The sequence below is a fragment of the Carassius carassius genome, chromosome 4 (assembly GCF_963082965.1).
Source record: "Carassius carassius chromosome 4, fCarCar2.1, whole genome shotgun sequence".
NCBI lineage: Eukaryota > Metazoa > Chordata > Actinopteri > Cypriniformes > Cyprinidae > Carassius > Carassius carassius.
The window spans coordinates 35990632-36010204 of NC_081758.1; the positions used below are offsets into that span (position 1 = coordinate 35990632).

The window sequence follows — 19573 nt, forward strand, 5'->3', positions numbered from 1 at the left end:
TATAGCAAGACATCTGGAGTGTGGGGGGGCACCTTGGGTTTACCAGCCAAATTCCAGGGGGCCGCTGCCACCCCTGGCCACTACGTAGAGAGGCCCCTGGATGAATGACAAGCACTTTAGTCTGCTTTCATGATATATGGTGTGAGGAGCAGGATGCACATCCACAGAGAAACATTTCTATTGGAAGTATCATCTTGCAAATTGTTATTACAATATAAAATAATGGTTTCTATTTTAATATCCTTTCAAATATAATTTATTTTTGTGATACAAAGCTGAATTTCCATCAGCCATTACTCCAGTATAAAGTGTCACATGATCCTTCAGAAATCACAGGTTCCAAAAAATATAAAGCATCACTACAGTTTCCAGCACCAGTTTCTTTAATAAATAGAAAATTCAAAAGAACAATCCAGAAATGGAAAGCTTTTGTATAATTTTTTTTAATTAATATTTATTATGTCTTTTGATCAATTTAATGCATGCTTAATAAAAGTATTAATTTTTAATAGGCCTCTAACCCCTGCCATTTTTCCAAAATTAACCAATAGTGCCCCTCACTCAACAATTATCACCAATAATTGTGCTCAATAAAACAAAATGCATTTGAATTATATTTATAATGACAATGTCTACAAAACGGTAACGAATGGCAAATACCTGTTTATTTGTACTTTTCTGTATTTATGTTTACTCAGTCTGAGATGTCGTTGCCATTGCATTGCTATAGATGGAGTGCATCTTAAACAAGCTCAAATTTCATTTGACAGTGTGAAGTGGAGTGGTATCTTCCCAGACTTCTTCATAAATCGGGTTCAAACTACGTAGCCACTATCTGTTTTCAGTGTTTTATTTTTAAACAAACATAAAATTGTTAAAGTAAAAAAGTTGCATTAATTGTAAATAGTGGTTTATTTACTCCTATTTACGTACTGCATATTGATATACCATTTACTGTCTGATGAAACTGTATAGAGTCTATATATGATTACAGTTTTTTCCATTTATTCCTTTACATATCTGTTATGTATAAAACTCAATGTAACTTTAATATAATGGTTCATGCAAACTGCATGCTAAGTGTGTTTTGAAACCGTTGTGCATTTAACTTAAAATGTTAGCAGAGACAAACGTCATGGTTGGAAGGCAGCTTGTGCTTTGGAACGTGCACTGATCACACTAACACTCCTACACATGTGCTACACACACACACACACACACAAAGCAGAAAAGGGTCACCTCTAAACACGCCAGCGTCTGACAACCCAACTTAGTGGTGACAGACCCAAAGAGACCCGCAAAACAAGACAACAAATCTATTCAATCTTCTGGCATGAACCGCTCCCTCTCTCTCTCTCTCTCTCACACACTCACACACACACACACACACACACACACACACACTGATAAATACACACATGCAACCATCCACTGACACACACACACACACACATCCAACATGACGCCTTTGCCTCAAATAAGGTCTTACCACATATTTAACACTTTAACCCGAATCTATATCCCTCCTCCCTATTCCTCCTCCCGTCTGGCAATCGTGCCGCCACACACGCCGTTTCTTGCTCTCTCGGTAATCAGCTTAGCTGCAGCCTGCTCACTTGGCCGCCATCGCTAGTTGGACAAAACCACAATCCGAAGCTCCCACCAGAGCCGGGCCTAACCTTCCAGCATTCACAGTATGCCAAGGGGCCCTCATGACCACCTCGGTCCCATCTGGGGGGCTCTATCCCCTGGGACAGAAGCAGTGATACACCCCCTCTGCCCGGTTAACCTCTGGGGAGCTCTGGAGCTATTGTTTTTGGGCTATCAGTCTGTGGCCCTTTTGTTCGGCAAATGACAGATGCCACATTGTACATGACACACTTCGGATAAGGGAGGAGAGGAGGCTGGCAACAGAGGAGGAGATCGAGAATGGGAAGAAAAGAGAAGAGGAGGAGAGATGAAAAGGGCAGGGGCACGAGCTGTCCAAGCAATCCCCTTCAGCCCATCTATTGTCCCTCAAGCTCATAAAAGTGACATCACATTTAGGTCCGGATGACAAATGGCAATGTGTAACGTGAATATGAACAGCAACGCATTGTGATCACAACATCTCGCCAATCGCTAACAGAAATGTGCATGAAGTTTATAAATCTTCATAAATCAGCAAGAAAGGGATTTGGAAGGGATTAAATCTGAAGTCTTAAATTAGAGCAAACACATATAATGCTAACTAAGGTCAATTTGAGCTAAGCTACCTGAATACTTGATGAATTCCCTCATTGAATCAGCATGTCTGTGCACATTTTACTAAAAACAAAATAAAAAAAAAACACTACTTTAACATTTACCTAAATTGCATACTGATTTGTTTTTCTGGGAGAAAAAAAAGTGCATATTGACTAGTTTAAGTACTAGACTTACATCTAGCAGGAGCTTTATCCCTACAATACAAAAGGACACCACCCTGCTTCTGTAGTCCTTACGTGAAGACACAGTGCCCCCTAGTGGCCTAAAAGCCTAAAAACACAAAAAGACCTATAAAAGACTGAAGGACTGCAAAATGTTCATATGCTATAGACCTGCAATACTCCCTTCCCCCACATTTCTCATGCACTTTCTGTCCACACCAGCAGGGGACAGTGGTGTACAACACACATACTGACCAAAAGCACACACTAAGCAAAATATGGCAGTCTCTAGTAAAGAAGAGGCAGAAGCTGCTGACGGTTTGGCACTTTTGTGTTACGTAAATGTGGGCTGTAAGATATTGACCCCAGATCAGTGCTTACAAGCAGGTTAAGCTTCGTGGAATGTGTTTAATCTGATTGGTTTAAAGTGATAATCATCTTAAATGCATCTGAAAGCAGTTTTACCAAGTCACAGACACACAGAGGGAACATAAAACCTTAAAGGATTAGTTCACTTCCAGAAAAACTGTTTGCTGATAATTTACTCATCCCCATGTCATCCGAGATGTCCATGTGTTTCTTTATACAGTAAAAAGAAATTAAGGTTTTTGGAGAAAACATTTAAGGATTTTTCTTCATATATTGGACTTCAATGGGAGCCAGTAGGTTGGTCCAAATTGCAGTTTCTCTGTCATTTTCTTAGAAGTAAAATAAAAATGTATAAACTTTTTAAACCACTAATGCTTGTTTTGCAAAAGCTCTGTGATGCACGTCTGCAATGTCACACATTGTGTAATTATGTTGGAAATCAGGCGTGATTAGTCTTCAGCTGTGTGCTCCAGCTCAAAAAGGTAGGGTAGGGCGAAAAGCTCCATCTCATTTTCTCCTCCAACTTCAAAATAGTCCAACATCAATGTTTTACCTTTTTTCTTAAGGGCATCTGATTTTTTTTGCACATTTGCTTTTTAAACACTGGGTCAGTACTTCCGCCTACGTCACACGTGACCTTTCCAACGTGATTAATGATAATAATAATTCCTGAAATCTAGTTAGTGCAAAAAGAGCATCTGTGGTTAAAAAGTTTTTTTTAGAAAATGACCAATCGCTTCACTAGATAAGACCATTTTTCCTTGGCTGGGATCATGTAGCTCCCTTTGAAGCTGCACTGTATCTACAGTTTGGACCTTCAACCTGTTGGCCACCACTGAAGTCCACTATATAAAGAAAAATCCCGGAATGTTTTCCACAAATTTCTTTTCGACTGAAGAAGGAAAGACGTGAACATCTTGAATGACATGGGGGTGAGTAAATGATCAGGAATTTTTTATTCTTGAAGTGAACTAAACCTTTAAAAGCAGCACACACACACACACACACACACAAGCTGGCTGGTAACCCAAACTCTCAGAAAGGGTCTCACAACACGTCGGTTTTCTCACTCCTAAGTGGGCTTGTCAAAACAAACAGAACCATGACAAAAGATCAAGGGACTGAGAAAGAGTGTATTTACTTCTGTATATTATTTATACTTATATGTCATTTTAGTGTATCTAACTGTATAATATTGTATATTATCTGCAGCCAATACTATAGCTTCATTATTTCTAAGCATATATACTGTATTTGTTGTCACAGATCCAGTCATCCGTGTACTATTTATTAGATTATTGATTTTTATGCACCCAAGGATTGCACTCAATTTCGTTGTACTTGAACAATGACAATAAAGTCATTCACACACACACACACACACACACACACACACACACACACACACACACACACACACACACACACATATATACATAATTTGCAGTAACAACGCAAATTTTTTGTACACTGACATGCTCAAAAAAGTTATTATCAATGTTGAAAACAGTGTTTGTTGCTTAACATTTGGAAAGAAAGAAAGAAAGAAAGTCTTATTCAGCAACAGAGAAACATTTAGTTTTAAGCTAGTTACACAGCAGGCAAAGAAAATAGCTGCCGGGGGTGTTATAATGAAAGGCAATTAGAATTAAAATACAACTTCTCTGGTGGCGAAAGAACAAACATTTCTCCAAACATTTTAATAAATTAGTTCAAATGAGTATTACATTATGACAACTATGGTAAAGTATATTTTCAGGCTGGTCCAGACAGTACAGTAAATCACACACATTTGAGAATAAATCATCAGTTGATGCGTTCTTCAAAAAGGTGATTGGCTCTTAATACTGAAAGGTGGGACTTCCAGCTTAATGAGGTTAGACGCCACACGGAATTTAACAGGAATGAAAACACGGCTGTAGGAGATAGATTTACAGTCTTTATCACATATTTGCACTTTTATCCCTCAGCCTTGTTTTTGTTCTTGTCAAAAAATGTAATTTAGTGCTACCCAGAGTAAGTTCTATAACCTCTATATTGAGTGGTACAGTTTCTCCAATTTAAATTCTTTCAAGTGGTCCATCTCCTACTCACAAAGGAACTTTTCTCTAGCTAAGTACCAACGGTTCCACATTCCAGCTCTCAATACGATCCAGCTCCTGTACTGCACCACCATCTAAGCTTCTAGATTTTGAACAGTGCGGACTGAAGTTGAACTGAACTGTTGTCTGCCTACTAAACTGTTAAGAGTAAAGTATATTTTCACACTACAATACACACAGAGAAAACACAAAGTCTCAGCCCAGCGTAACCAACACATCAAAACTGCAAAAGGAAACCAAGTGTAAAGCTGTCAGCATTAAAACAGAATGAAAGTGCACTCAGCATGCTAAATCTAACCTCTTATTTAGCAGTTACAGACTAAACCAGACAGTCTTTTTCACACTTTGGTCTTTTGCATTTCTCAGTGCTCGTTGTTGCATAACTATGAGAAATCATCTCATGTCAGACTGAGCAATGAGCAGTACTTCAAATATGCAGACTTCTCATTTCTTAGACCCTATCAGCCATAGTTTCTTGCTGTTGATTACAGGCCGGACAGCTAATTCACAACCTTCTAAGTACTGCAGTGGGCAAATCCCTATCGTCAGACATCTGAGCATGGGTGAAATTACAGCTCGCCCTTTCAGTATCTCAGCTGCTATTAGACAAAGTGAGCGTTTGAAGAATACATCACATACTGTAGGGCATAGATTCTACAGGGGGCTGTGCAAACTGAACCAATTTCAGCTTAAAAGACTAGAAAAGCCTTGAGTAAGCAATACATGAGAAAGATTTAATCAACCTGGTACAAAAATCGGTCCCAAAAATGGAAACTGAACATTGCTGTGTGTGCATTCAAGGTTATTCTCAATGTTCTGTGCATACTCTCTTCTGTTAACAGTAATATGCAGTGAGACAAGGATCCTTCAAACTCAAATGAAGTAAGCCTGCTGTTTCTCTCTCTTAAATATTTTGAAAGGTACTGATTCATGTTGCTTTTTTCAGCCTCAGATCACAGTACACTAGAAATTGTTTTTATACAATAACGGTTAAGTGTAAACTAAGCACCCTTTGCCTGGCTCAATTAATGTTGTGCTAATACTGCCTACAAAAAAAAATGATCGGGTATCAACAGATTAGCTTAAAGGTCCTATGACATGAAAATTTCACTTTCTGAGGTTTTTTAACATTAATATGAGTTCCCCTAGCCTGTATATGGTCCCCAAGTTTCTAGAAATTTTAATCGGTGTAAATCGAGATTTTGCTATCTTTCTCTGCTTTTGAGAAAATGGAAGCTCAAACGGGCTGATCTTGAATCTCCTCTTTGTGACGTTGTAAGGAGACTTTGGGCTTTGCCCGCCCAAATATTTACATATAATTCAGTCGCAATGTCAGCACAGGCATTACAAACAGACTTTTAAGATATGGATTCGACAGCACCGCCAAAAAACGGTGAGTAACAGTGTTCATTAATGCCTGATCTGTGATCAGTGATTTCTGATGTCTAGCTAATTATTCAAGTTCACTCAGACTTTCTTTCTAAATCATTTAATACTGTTTATGCATCGTTGAATCAAGCCAGTGACTAAACGATCAACCTTACGTTGTTTCTCTTAGTAGGCATGAAAGAAATCTGTTATTTAAATTGTGATTTAACTACAGAGAGCGATCAAAGAACGCTCCCTTTTTTTCGGAGCTCTCACACATCGCGAGTATATCTACACTCTTGCCCAAACTGCCGTTACAATGAATGACGCTGTTATGCTGCACAACGGAGCTCTTACTGTATTCATGTGGTGCATTCATGTGTTTGCCGTTAGTTGTGGTGAAAGCATTTTGTGAGAGAAAACGTGTTGCAATAATGACGAGATCACTGCATTCACGGGATAAACAGACTCTGTCTATTCAATACTCATCACTGCAGCCTTTCATGTGATGGGAAAAGATCGAAAAAATAATTATATAATCAACAAATCCACGACTCGTTAATCTCGACAGCTGTAGTAGTAAATATATATATATATATATATATATATATATATTTGAGAGGGGTTCCACATGTGATACGCATTTCAAATGCAAAGATGTCAGCCAATCACAACAGTTGTCGTTTACTCGGAGTCTCACAGCAGACACGCCCCTTCAAACAGAGCATTCAAGCCAGAGGGCTAATATCAGGATATAAAAATGATAAACTACTATGAATTGATAGACTACAGTAATAGTTTATACTTTAAACTACAAAAAATACTAGATAAAATCTCCCAGTGCAGCAAGACAAAATACAATCATATTAAACTCTAAAAAAAAAAAAACAAGCCTTAATATCTTATGCAGTGTTGCTTCACAACTAAATTCATCATTTTTATATTTTAACTGGAAAGTTATATATATATATATATACACACACACACACACACACACACACATACAAAAATGTACAAAAACGTGTACTGTAATTCAGTCATATTAAGTAAAGTGTGGCATTTTGATAAGAGTTGGTGTGTTTTCACTTTTTTGATGAAATCAACATACAAATGGCTTACTTATATATGTCTCTGCATATTAAGCTGGGGCAGGAGAGAAAAATGACACACTTCAGCTTTAAGAAGACTGTAAACTTAGACACTTGTATCTAATCTGATTTGCCCTTTAGCTGGTGCTTCTGTAACTCAAGCAGAAGCTTCCAGTAAATACAGAGAGGACAGAGTAACTTGAGGTTAAGTGTCTATGGCACAATGGCAATTTATTTTGTAGATCACTTGAGGCAACCTACATCCATTCAGTTAGCCGCCCATACCCTTAACCAACAGGTTACACCACCCCTCACTAGAGCGTTCATATGCGTGGCTAAGATCTCCGTATTTCAGTTTCTCCTGTGTGAGCTGTGTCCAGGCCCTCAGCACTGCTGTGGGTGATGTTCCCTGAGGGGCGATAACCTGAAGCAGATCAGAGAACGCAACAGTTACTGGATCAGCTATGAGTTTAACTTCACACAATGGAGTTTCTGCCATGAAAGCAGAAAGGAAAAGATTTCCTTGAGTTACATGAGCTCATCATGAAAAATCACGCAGTTTTGTGCTTCTGTGTGTTTGGCGGGTGATTCTCTCAGACCAGCATGAGGCAGTCAGTTCTAGATTTAATAGTGATTCTCCAGGGGATGATGACACTGGATCCAGCAACAGACCAAACACTGCTAACTAACAAGTGTGTGTGTGTGTGTGTGTGTGTGTGTCTAGTACACAAAGTCAAACAGTATTTGGCTTGTCTCTCAAACACACCGACAGATGTTTACTTGGCTAAAATAGAGACTTAAAACAGACTTCTATTGTTTTTATATATATATATATATAACATTACCGTAAATTAAAATGTTTATTCAGCTGCCAAACATAAAACAATAGATAGAATGACAAAACTATAGATGGAAGAACAGAATGATAGATCAAACAGTGGAATGATAGGCAAACAGATCAATAGAATTACAGATGGATAGAACAATAGGTTGATAACTATAATGATAGATAGATAGATAGATAGATAGATAGATAGATAGATAGATAGATAGATAGATAGATAGATAGATAGATAGATAGATAGATAGATAGATAGATAGATAGATAGATAGAATGACAGAGAGCTAGATATAACAGGAGATGGATATACAGATAGAAACATAGAAATATGCCTCTATCAGGTCCTGTGGGCTAGTGTGGAATGCATGCTGCACTGCATGGAGATCTGATTTACTATAAATAAAAAAGACAGCATATGACTAGCTGAGTCACTGATGCTCCACTCACTCATTATGAGTTGCATGAGAGAGAAAAAAAAATATTTTATAAAGTTAATGTTTAAATGCTTTGATGAATCTGTCTTTATGTGTGATCACGGGCCGTTCAGAGACAGAAATCAAGCCGAGCTGTGCATCAAAAGCTCCGACACGCTGATCAGAGACATGCTGTGTGTGTCCCTCTGCATCTCTACAGCTAGGAAATATAAACACACACACACACACACACACACTAGTGGCCCATGCACATTCACAGTGTCTCCCCGTCCAGATGGCTGCTTTGTTGAGAGCCTTCCGCTCTGCAATTACAGCAATATGAAAGTGGTTTTCTTTTCCCCCCATTATTTCTGATCAGAGAGGGAAACGGAGATGCCAGCGGGTGTATGAGAGTCTGATAGACACCCACGCAGGCTAGAACACACTGCATTTAAACACACCGCCAGTGCGAGCGCATGCACAAAGGCCTGTGATCAGAGAGAGATCCCATCTGGAGAGAGGGGATGGAGCTACAGTGATGGAGAAGTCCTCAGGGGAGGGTAATCAGCTGGCTCTGGGAAGAGGCAAGTGACAGACGCAGGATGAACCATGCTCTGTCTGTCCATTTTACTTTTAGTCTGGCCTAATAATATTCTATCACTCTTGGTGTCAGAAAGCTGTCCTTTGAAAAGACTTGGTATGAATGTCAGAAGTCAGAAAGAAGTAAGGAAGGAAAGAAGATCATAGGTTGTTTATTATCTGTTAGCACCAGGGGAGTAGTAACCACTATACACTTTCGGAAAGTTTGTTAATGGCACTTTGAAAAGACAGAATGATTGCTAGACATTCAGACACATGGACAGAGTGACAGACAGACTGATAGATACAACAGACAGATAAACGACAGACAGACAGACAGATAGATAAAGACTGAATAACAATGGAAGATAAAGAGATAGAATGTTAGCTAGAGAGATAGACAGAACAACGGCCATGCTGATAGACAGAAATATACATAGAATAATCTAGGTAACTAAATAACATAAGCTTTGGTGCTCGTGAAGGCAACTTGGGTTCAAATCTGGCTTGTGACATTTTCCAATCCCATTTTCTCTGCTTCAACCCTACCACTATCAAGAAAAGCTACAAATAAGCCAAAACAAGTGAGAGTGAAAAAGGATATAGGAAGCGAGAGATGGTTATATTTGTTCTTCTTGGTCATTAACAGCACACTATGTGGCTCAACCACAGCTCTAAACCAGTAATCTGTCAGCCGCTGATGTACTGCTGTCACATTCATACGCACACACCTCACTGGACCCTTCCAGAAACAGCAGGCATTCAGTTATGACTGCGATGGCCACATTAATCTGGTCAACACCAGTCAAAGCCGTCAACACTCAGGAACATGTATAGGATCACATGGGTTTTGAGCGCCGCTGCTCTTGTCCATCAAACATTCCATCATTTAGCCTGCAGAAAGAGATGACAGACTCACTCGTTTGCTCTTCTTGGAGTACGTGTTTTTCAGCAGACGATCTTTCACCCGCTCCTGGTCTCGCCCCATGCTGGTGGCCAGATTGCTGAAGCTATTCTCGTCTATGTCAGGGGTCACATTCTCCTCGGCCTCCTCCTTTCGTTTAACTACAATCTCCTCCCATTTCTTCTTTTCCAGTTTATCCGAAACATTCTTGGTCTGATAGGAGAAAAATGAAAAGGACAGAATAAGAGATGATATCCACTTGCTCTGCAGGTGAGAGGTTCATGATGTCTGTTAAATTACTGCAAAACACATCTTTTTGCACAGCGACATCAAACTCCTTTTAAAGACTAGGAAGAGGAAAGAAAAAGGGAAGAAGGAAGAGAGAAGGGATAGGAGTGGGAAAAGAGCAAAGGAGCAGAAAGATGTGTAAAGAAAAAGAAAGTCGCTAATATGAGCAGAGTGGAAAAGAGCTGAGATGAAAGAAAAGTAGTGGACGGGACGGGACAGGAAAGGAAAGTTAGAAATTAGGGAAAAGAAGGAAAGAAATTAAAGGAGGAAAAGAAAAAGGAAATTCGTGGAAAAGGAAGGAAATAAGTAGTAGAAGAGGAAGCAGAAATAAAAAGGAGGAGAGGAAAGGAAACAGAAGAGGGGAAAAAAGGAAATGAAGTGGAAGACGGAGGAAGTAGAGAAGATACAGGAAAGAAGTGGAAGAGAAAAAAAAGGAAAAGAAAAGAAAAGAAAAGCCCTGCATCTGTTTCATGTTTCTCCATGATAATCATAGGGTGACTATTCCAGTAAGTCTGATATCATTCTGTTTCTACTCAATTATTGTGTGATTACAAGCAAAACTCAAAAAGAAAAACAAATGTCAAAATACTGTGCAGCTCTGTAAACATGACCTTGCCTTTTTAAATGAACTGCAGCTACTCACAGTTGTACAAACACATGGGTTCACCTCATATAAATAAAGGCCCATTTGCAAAAAGTCAAAGTCCACTGCAAGACATCAAAACTAATCAATGCATTTGAAGAGGAAATTAAACCTAACTGGAGTAAGATTGTGTACAAGATTGTACACACTTCTCGGTTAAACATTCAGAATCAAAAAAAATAATTTTAACATTTTCTACCTCCATACTCTTTTGTTGAAAACTGTTTGTTTTGTGGCATTTATTTACATTGAAACATTATCAATTAAAAGTATGTTAATTCACGGAATATATCAAAACTTAAACAAATGGAATGGTTTATGTTTACAGATAACCAGAACATGCAACCCTGGCCTTATCTCTCTGCCTCTGTAGGGTAATATTATATTACATGCAATTCAATCAGGTTTTTTTTTTTTTTTTTACAGTATCCTTCATCGATGCCCCATCAGACTCAGGACATCCAGAGGACATAAAGCCGGAAATAGGAAAGCTTAGAGCTGGGTGGTATGGCACTACATGCACCTAAGCATAGTTTGATGCTTTAGCTTGAGGAGGCCAAACCAAGCCAGTCGATTTGGTCAGTCATGCTTTAAAATACATTTTAGCTTTTCAATAGTACACATTCTGTGTTTTTACCATGATTACACAGAGCGGCAGCAAGTGTGTGATGCTGACATGACAACCAGATTCATCGCATGTGAATTACTTGTGCAATGATGTATTTTCATCGTATTGAAAATAATGCACTATAAACATGTTTGTCCACAGAATATCAAAGTAGGCTTTCAAATTAAGGAGTGAATTTTTCACCCACATGCTTTAAAACAGACATCTGTTGGACATTCAAGTTCAATGCACAATATCACACACATACATTTCATAGCCTATTAAGTAGGTTATATCATATTGAAAATGGACGATTAAGCAGTATATTGTAAAATCTATGCCTAGGTTTTATTTTGTGTAAATCAAATAACATTTGATTTAAATAGTCCTCTTCCTGAAATAGATGTAAAACACCCAGCCGCTACAACAAAGCGTCCTGTAGATCACCACATCAAGCACGGCATCGGAATCGGCATCGGAATCTGACTTTAGTTTGATTAGGTCCAGATTTTTCTACAGTTGTTGAATGTTGTAAAAATGCTGAATATCCAATAGGCAAACAGTATACTTCAGAGGCTATTATCCGCCAAAATGCTATGGAGCCCCTAAAGGGACATGGTGGCGAAAAAAATGCAGGATGGGCGAAAAAAAAAATTCTGTCGCAAAACGTTTGCATTCTCTCACAAAGATATTTTAATTAATTCACAAAGATATTAGTGTTCGCTCACAAATATTTTGTGTTTGCTCGCAAAAAATGTTGAGTTCAGACAAACACTTCCTGTTTACTTTACTGCTTGCAGTGGTCCAAACAGCTCTGTATGTGGAGAGGTTCATAGGAAATCTGTGGTTAGTCAGCTAATGCTCATAGTTTCTTTTTGTCCATTACTGAATCCAACATAAAATAAAAAACAACAAACTCATCTATGTTGAAAGAGCATGTGAGAGCGATATGTTACAAAGTTACAAAGACTTTAAATTAGCAGGGAACTACACTGTAACAAAAATGAGTATAAAAAAAAAATCACACACTACACAATAGAGAAAATATTTTTAAGTAATAAGCTATAAGCTCAAAGAACAATGAAGAAGTCTGTCCAAAAGAATAGCTATCAATAGTTCAGAGGAGTTAACCTGATCTGCCTTTTAGCAGCCACAGCAGGAGATGCGAAAGAGATTAAATATTGATCAAATGACACAGTGGCTTCCTCTGAATAAAAGAGAAGACAACGATAGACAGTCTGTGTGTTCAGGTCTTTCAATAGCAGTTTTAGCTGTTTTGAGAATGTGGTTGTGGTGGCTTAATGGAAGTGTCGAAAGAGATTGTGAGAAATGAGAAATGAGATTGTGTCATCAAATGTGTACTACATACATTGACTATATTAAGAGACAAGATTTTGGTGATTTTATCATATAAATATTAAATATATGCTCACCAAGACTGCGTATTTAAATAAAACATAGTAAAATAAAAAATAATATACAAATGTATTTAAGATGAATTGTAGTCATTAGTTCAGTCTTCGGTGTCATTTGATCCTTCAAAAATCATTCTAATATGCTGTTTTTCAGCTCAAGAAGCATATACTTATATCAATTTCGAAAATGGTTGTGCTGCTTAATATTTTTTTTTGATTGAATAAACCATGATACATTTTTATTTCAGTATTCTCAACTTCGCAGGAAATTCAAAAGAACAGCATTTAAGTTTTTTTTTTGGTAACTGTAAAAAATGTGTGTTTGTGTGTGTGTGTGTGTGTGTGTGTGTGTGTATAGAAATGTAATTACTATTTATTTCTAAAACGTAAATTCTGTCAACATTCTCTCTTTCTCAGAATTATGACAGAATAACATTTCAGCAACAACCAGTAGTAATTACATTAATCATTGTGCTTTGACAAGAAAACAGTTGCTAAACATGATGTGGCTGTTAAGATGTGCCTCATTTAATATATACCTTCAAAAAAGCACTTCTTTTTACAATAAAGTCAAAGAAGAATATCCCAGATTTCATTTGTATTGCATCTTGAGTTCTCTGTGCTTGAGAACTTTACATCATCGTAATTGCACTAAATTTAAGTCCGAGCATAAAAACCAACGTTCAGAAATGTTCTGCCTGAAAGAAAACTGTTCAAAGTATTTTTTGATACAAGCAATAAATCACATGACTGGTTCTGCTGCCAAACATCCTCAAAAAGCTGTCGAAACAACTACGAGAGCCCTCCATCACATCTCTAATTTATCCCCAAAGAGTTCAGTGAAGTCAGAGCTGATAATTTGGTTAATGTTGCATAAAGACATCACTGCTGAATGTCTCTGGTGTCACACAAGATAGCTTTGATTTCTGTAAGTCAACATGGCTTCATCATTGGAACACCTACACAAGCGTCTGACACTTCCTGTGCTCGGCGCAAAGGAGAAAAAGCATGTCAACTGCAGTTTGCATTTCCACTAGTTTTCCTACATGCAGCCGTCAGCTACTGATCTCTGAGCTGCCTCCTCAGCTATCCAGAAGCATAAAGATAGTGAGAGAGAGATGAATAGTGAATGGATGTTGCAAAAAAGACACACTGGCTGTTATTTAAAATGGAGTGCAAGAATCTCTCGAAGTCCTACACCTCCAGAATTCCTCTGGCTGTTCTGCACGACAATCTTTACATGTGGTTTCCTAAATAAATTCCACAGCGTCATGTTTTATAACACGGAAATATCTCAAGGAAATATGGTTCTATTCAAGATTGTACCTTATTTTAAAATGGTGAAAATTATTGGTTGACAGATATAGTTTATTTGACCGCTGATGCCGATTTCTTGGAAAATCAGGGTGGCCGATAGCCAATATAAAGCTAATATGTGACCCTGGACCAAAAAACCAGCCTTAAGTGTATTTATTTATTTATTTTAAATTGGCCATATTTCCAACACATTGGCCAAGCAGAAAAACTTATCGGCTAATGCCGATATTTGAAAAAATATCAGCCGATATATCATCCTTGGCGATATATCGGTCGACCACTAGTGAAAATGTGAAATCCCCTTTTCAAATACCTACTTAATGTGCAGTGAAAACAATAATGCTCATAATTGTAGTTACAGAGTTGAACGAATCGAAAATTTTAGCATGTAGCATGACAAATGCCTCAAATTGTGTGGTCAGTTGAGTAGAACCCTAATAATACTTTCCTAAAAACCAATCAATTTGCCTTAAAGGAGGGACACAAGCCATATGTCGAGATCCTAATATCATGGTGAGAATGGGTCAGTACACAACCACTTAAAACAACAAGAACATCCTAGAAACCACATAGCAAATTCATTCAAAATAATATAAAAATCTAGTTCGTTGGTACTGTTAGTGGTGCAAAAATTACATACAGAATTGTAAAATGCAATTATTTTTATTACCCACTGAATATTAGATTCTTAGTGGTCTAATTATATTTATAATAATTTATAAATTTAATTGTGCTTAATTAACCTGCTAAATTTAGAGACATAAGATTAAGATTTTTTTTTTTTATCATAAAGGTAGTGTATCTTTGTAAAACCATAAAAGAGTGTACATCAAGAGTGTAATTTAATTAAATAAAATGAAAATATACTTATACTTACTCCTTCCATAAAAACAAATGTATACCACAACTATTTATTTACAAAGTATTATTATTATTATTATTTTAAAAAATGCTAATAATAATAATAATAATAATAATAATAATTAGGGATTGGCGTTTTACGCAAATTCGAATATTTGAGCTCACAAAAAACTAATATTCGAATATTCGTTTATTTAAATTAAGTTTAATGAGACAGACGTTATTTTTCAGCAACATTTATTGTTTCCGTCATTTTGAACAAGCTTACACACAATAATTTTGAACATTACACATCGTGTTTTGTAGCTGAAAACCTTTAACAATGCATGCAAACAAACAAAAGTACAGATTAAAAGCAAAAAAAAAAAAAAGTAAACAAAGGAAAAAGGCTATTGTACAGAATGCTTACACTTAACTTTGAAACTGTCAGCAAATCTTTTTTGCTTTTTTTTCTATTGTTTCAAATGTTCTTGTTAAGAAATACGGGCATGTAAACATGATCGGGGGAAAGTCGGCTCCTTAGTCTGTTAACAATAAGGCCGGCCGCGGAGAAAACGCGCTCTGACGGCACAGACGTTGGCGGGACTCACAGATAATGGTGTGCTAAGCGAATAAGTTTTGTGAAGCGCTTCGTGTTTTCGTTTCACCACTGAATGGGATCCTCATCTGGTGGAATACACATGGCTCCAGCAAGAACTGTTCCCACTCGTCTCGGCTAGACTCTCTGTAATCATCGCTGAAGAACTGGCTCAGCCTTCGTTGGTGGCGCAGCACTCGCGTCAAGGAAAATGTTCTGATAATGTTCAAAAAAGTTTTTTTTTCTTACTTCTCTCATGTTTTCATCGAGAAACCTGAGATGTTTGTGCAGAGGGTCTAGGGCAGACACGAGAAGAGGAGTTTTCACTGCATTCTCCAAGATAGCTGTGTTTATTCGTTGCTTGAGAGATGCTGCAACAATGTTCTTGAATTCGGTCACTTTCTGTGATTCTCCACGGCATATTTGAAGTACTGTAGAAGACCGCAGTTCTTAAGGGCCGTTCACATATCGCGTCTTTTGTGCGCTCAAGTTCATTATTAGACCACTGATCTATATATCAGAGGGTGCGACGCGGCCGTTTTTTCCAGGCGCGTCCGCACCGCATCGAGTTAAAAACATCTAAACTTTTCAGAATGCCGCAAGCGCACCGCAGGTCATGTGACAAGAACTAAACATTCAGCTTTATCCTTTCCCATAACAACGTTGAAAGCTCAGCCAAGATGAAGGAACAGCTGATCATAACTGTATATGGATTGCCATTTTGAAATAAATTTAGTAGCAGAGCTACTGAAAGCGATTTTTTGTGCTGCAAATCCGTTTATCCTTTGCTGAAATTTCCGCGTCTTCATGGAAAGAGCGCGTCATTGTTGCTTAACAACTGCCCGAGCGCTTTGGAAAGAAGGAGAAAGCGGTGCGACTAGCGTTTTCCACACGTTTTTAGGCGCGATATGTGAACGGTCCCTTATTCATTCATTAATTATTTTTTGCTTGAAAAAAACTTCAAATATGCCGTGGAGAATCACAGAATCAAGTGACCAAATTAGGTTTTATTGTGAACTTTTTTTTTTGCGAAATTCTAATATCATTTTTATTTATCTAATAATTAGAGCAGAACGAATATTCGAAGGTTCGACTATCCATGCACACCCCTAATAATAATAATAATAATAAAAATAAATAAATAGATAAATAAATAAATTAGTTTTCTACAACACCATTTGTTGCTGCTAGTAATGCAGGAACTAGGCCTACATACCGACCTTTACAGTAAATTTTTCATTTAACAGATGATAAATCATTAAAAATTTCCTTTAACATTTTAACACAAACATTGTTAGTACTTGTCGTGTATTTCTTTAGTAAGCCAAACTAAATGGCCATTAACTTTCTGGACCCCATTAAAGGTTCTGCACTAATATCTTCCTTCCAAGGAAAGAAAGATCATTAAGCTAGTTTAATAGACTGCATCTTACAACTCATGCATCTGGCAGTAGCTTTTGTGTGGTAATACCCATCTACATTATTGAACCACCAGTATGCAGTGAACTCCATTAAGGTATCTTAAATTATTGCTTTGCAACACATGATAAAATTACACTAAGTGGAAATGTGTTTTATGCTATTTAAGCGATTTTCTGCTAGATGTGCACTAACTGCCGTTGCTTTGGTGAAATCCAATCCGCCAGAATCAATTAGTCGTTGGGACTTTTCCCACCCAAACAGCCCACAAACTGGAAAGCAAGCCAATACTGTATACTGCTGCTGATGGCCAAAACGAAGAGAGAGAGAGAGAGAGAGAGAGATTTGTAACAGCACTTCAGAAATATTTATCCATGCTCGGAGGGCACAGAGACTGCAGATTTATGTGTATATGGTGAGCTGTTTCTGCACACGCTCAGATCGGTGGAATAAATCACTACGTTAGTGAGCAGAGTTAAATTGCATTGATTTAGCAGAGTGTTCGACACTCAGATGGCAGTCTGTGCAAATAAATGGAGTTGTCAGCTCCTTTACATGGACACACACACACGCACATGCACACACATCTTTAATTAAGTCACATTGAAAGCACAATTTACAGTGACAGGCAAAAGCTCTCTGAACAGTAGAGGTCTGATAGCAGATAGTGTGCTAAGATAAATATACCTACAGTACAAGTGATACATAATTTACCCACAGGCTTACAGTTCTACAGTAAGTATGAAACTTAAATATAAGACACATCATAGAAAATTGCACTTTCTGACAGTTTGCATGTCCGTCAGGAATTAAAATGAATTAGGGCTATTAACTGACTACAAATAATTAAGTTAATTAATTAATCTAATTAATCACATAATTCCATATCATTATTTTCTGAGAAAAGTTTCCATATTACGAAACTTAGCCATGGGCAGGAGAGGCTGTGAATTTAATTCTACCAGGAAGAAAAAGGAATAGCATTTTTGCTGTTACATAATTTGAAACAAAAGCAGTAAAATTATATAAACACTGCATTAAGAAAGAATTGTATTATCATTTACATCTATATAAACCAGAGATGGGACCAAGTCACACATGTGCAAGTCTCAAGTAAGTCTCAAGTCTTAACCTTCAAGTCTCAAGTAAGTCCCAAGTATTTTTTTCTTGGGCAAGTCAAGTCAAGGTCAAGTCACAAGTTATGTCAAGTCAAGTCAAGTCCTGTAGTAAGTCAAGTCAAGTCCAAGTCAAGTCACCTTATTATTGTAATTTTACCTGCAGAATCTGATCTTAATAAAGTTAAAAGACAAGATATAAGTAACAGTAAATTAAAATAATTTGGATTTGCATTGTAAATACTCAAGTTCAGTAAAATACATCATGGAATCAAACAAAATTGTAACTTCATAAAATTATTTATTTTTCACTTCTGCCAACAGAAATGTTTTACATTTTCAACATTGAGTCCATAAAACAAATAACAGCTAAACATCCAACAGACTCCTCTCTGAACACCCCCCCCCCTCCTCTCTCTCTCTCTGTCTCTCTCTCTCTCACACACAAAGGACGTGACGTGACATGACATTCAGCCAAGTATGGTGACCCATACTCAGAATCCGTGCTCTGCATTTAACCCATCCAAAGTGCACACACACAGAGCAGTGAACACACACACACACACTGTGAACACACACCCGGAGCAGTGGGCAGCCATTTATGCTGTGGCGCCCGCGGAGCAGTTGGGGGTTCGATGCCTTGCTCAAGGGCACCTAAGTCATGGTATTGAAGGTGGAGAGAGAACTGTACATGCACTCCCCCCACCCACAATTCCTGCCGGCCCGAGACTCGAACTCACAACCCTTCGATTGCAAGTCCGACTCTCTAACCATTAGGCCACAACTTCCCCTGAAACACAGTTTACATACAACATTAAACTTTCTTACATTTCTCCTCTCTCTCTCTCTCTCTCTCTCTCAAGTTCAAGTTGCTTTATTGGCATGACATTTGAGTTACAGTATTGCCAAATTTAGCATTTAGATACAGAATAAAATATGATTACAATAAAATACAATAAAAATAGCAGCAGCAGATAATATTTCTAATATTAATAATAGTAATTATATAGAATTAAGAATATAAAATAAAACAGTTGAATACAATAAATTATCCCTTTCGTATGATGTATAAATATTTAGCAGCTATTGTGACTGCCGTCTCATTCTCTCCAAGTATATAGAGTAGTTTCTCCGAGTCATTTAGAGACAAGAATGAAGGATTCAAAGCTTCAAACTGTGGGAAGAATGTTTCTCTTGTAGTGCTGTATTTGGGAAGTGTTTCTCATCCTCTGTTTGATTCAGCTCACAGTGTTCGTCTC

The 19573-nt window shown here is 37.6% G+C and overlaps 1 protein-coding gene across 11 annotated transcripts in view; it reads right to left on the reverse strand.

The window, feature by feature from the left end:
• Positions 1 to 19573, reverse strand: part of fbrsl1 (fibrosin-like 1) — a 283256-nt gene that overhangs the window by 200181 nt on the left and 63502 nt on the right. For all 11 annotated transcript variants that reach the window (XM_059548650.1, XM_059548648.1, XM_059548652.1 and 8 more), the window contains exon 2: positions 10088 to 10285. In XM_059548650.1, coding sequence (XP_059404633.1) covers positions 10088 to 10285 — 198 coding nt within the window. The remainder of the gene's footprint in view (positions 1 to 10087; positions 10286 to 19573) is intronic.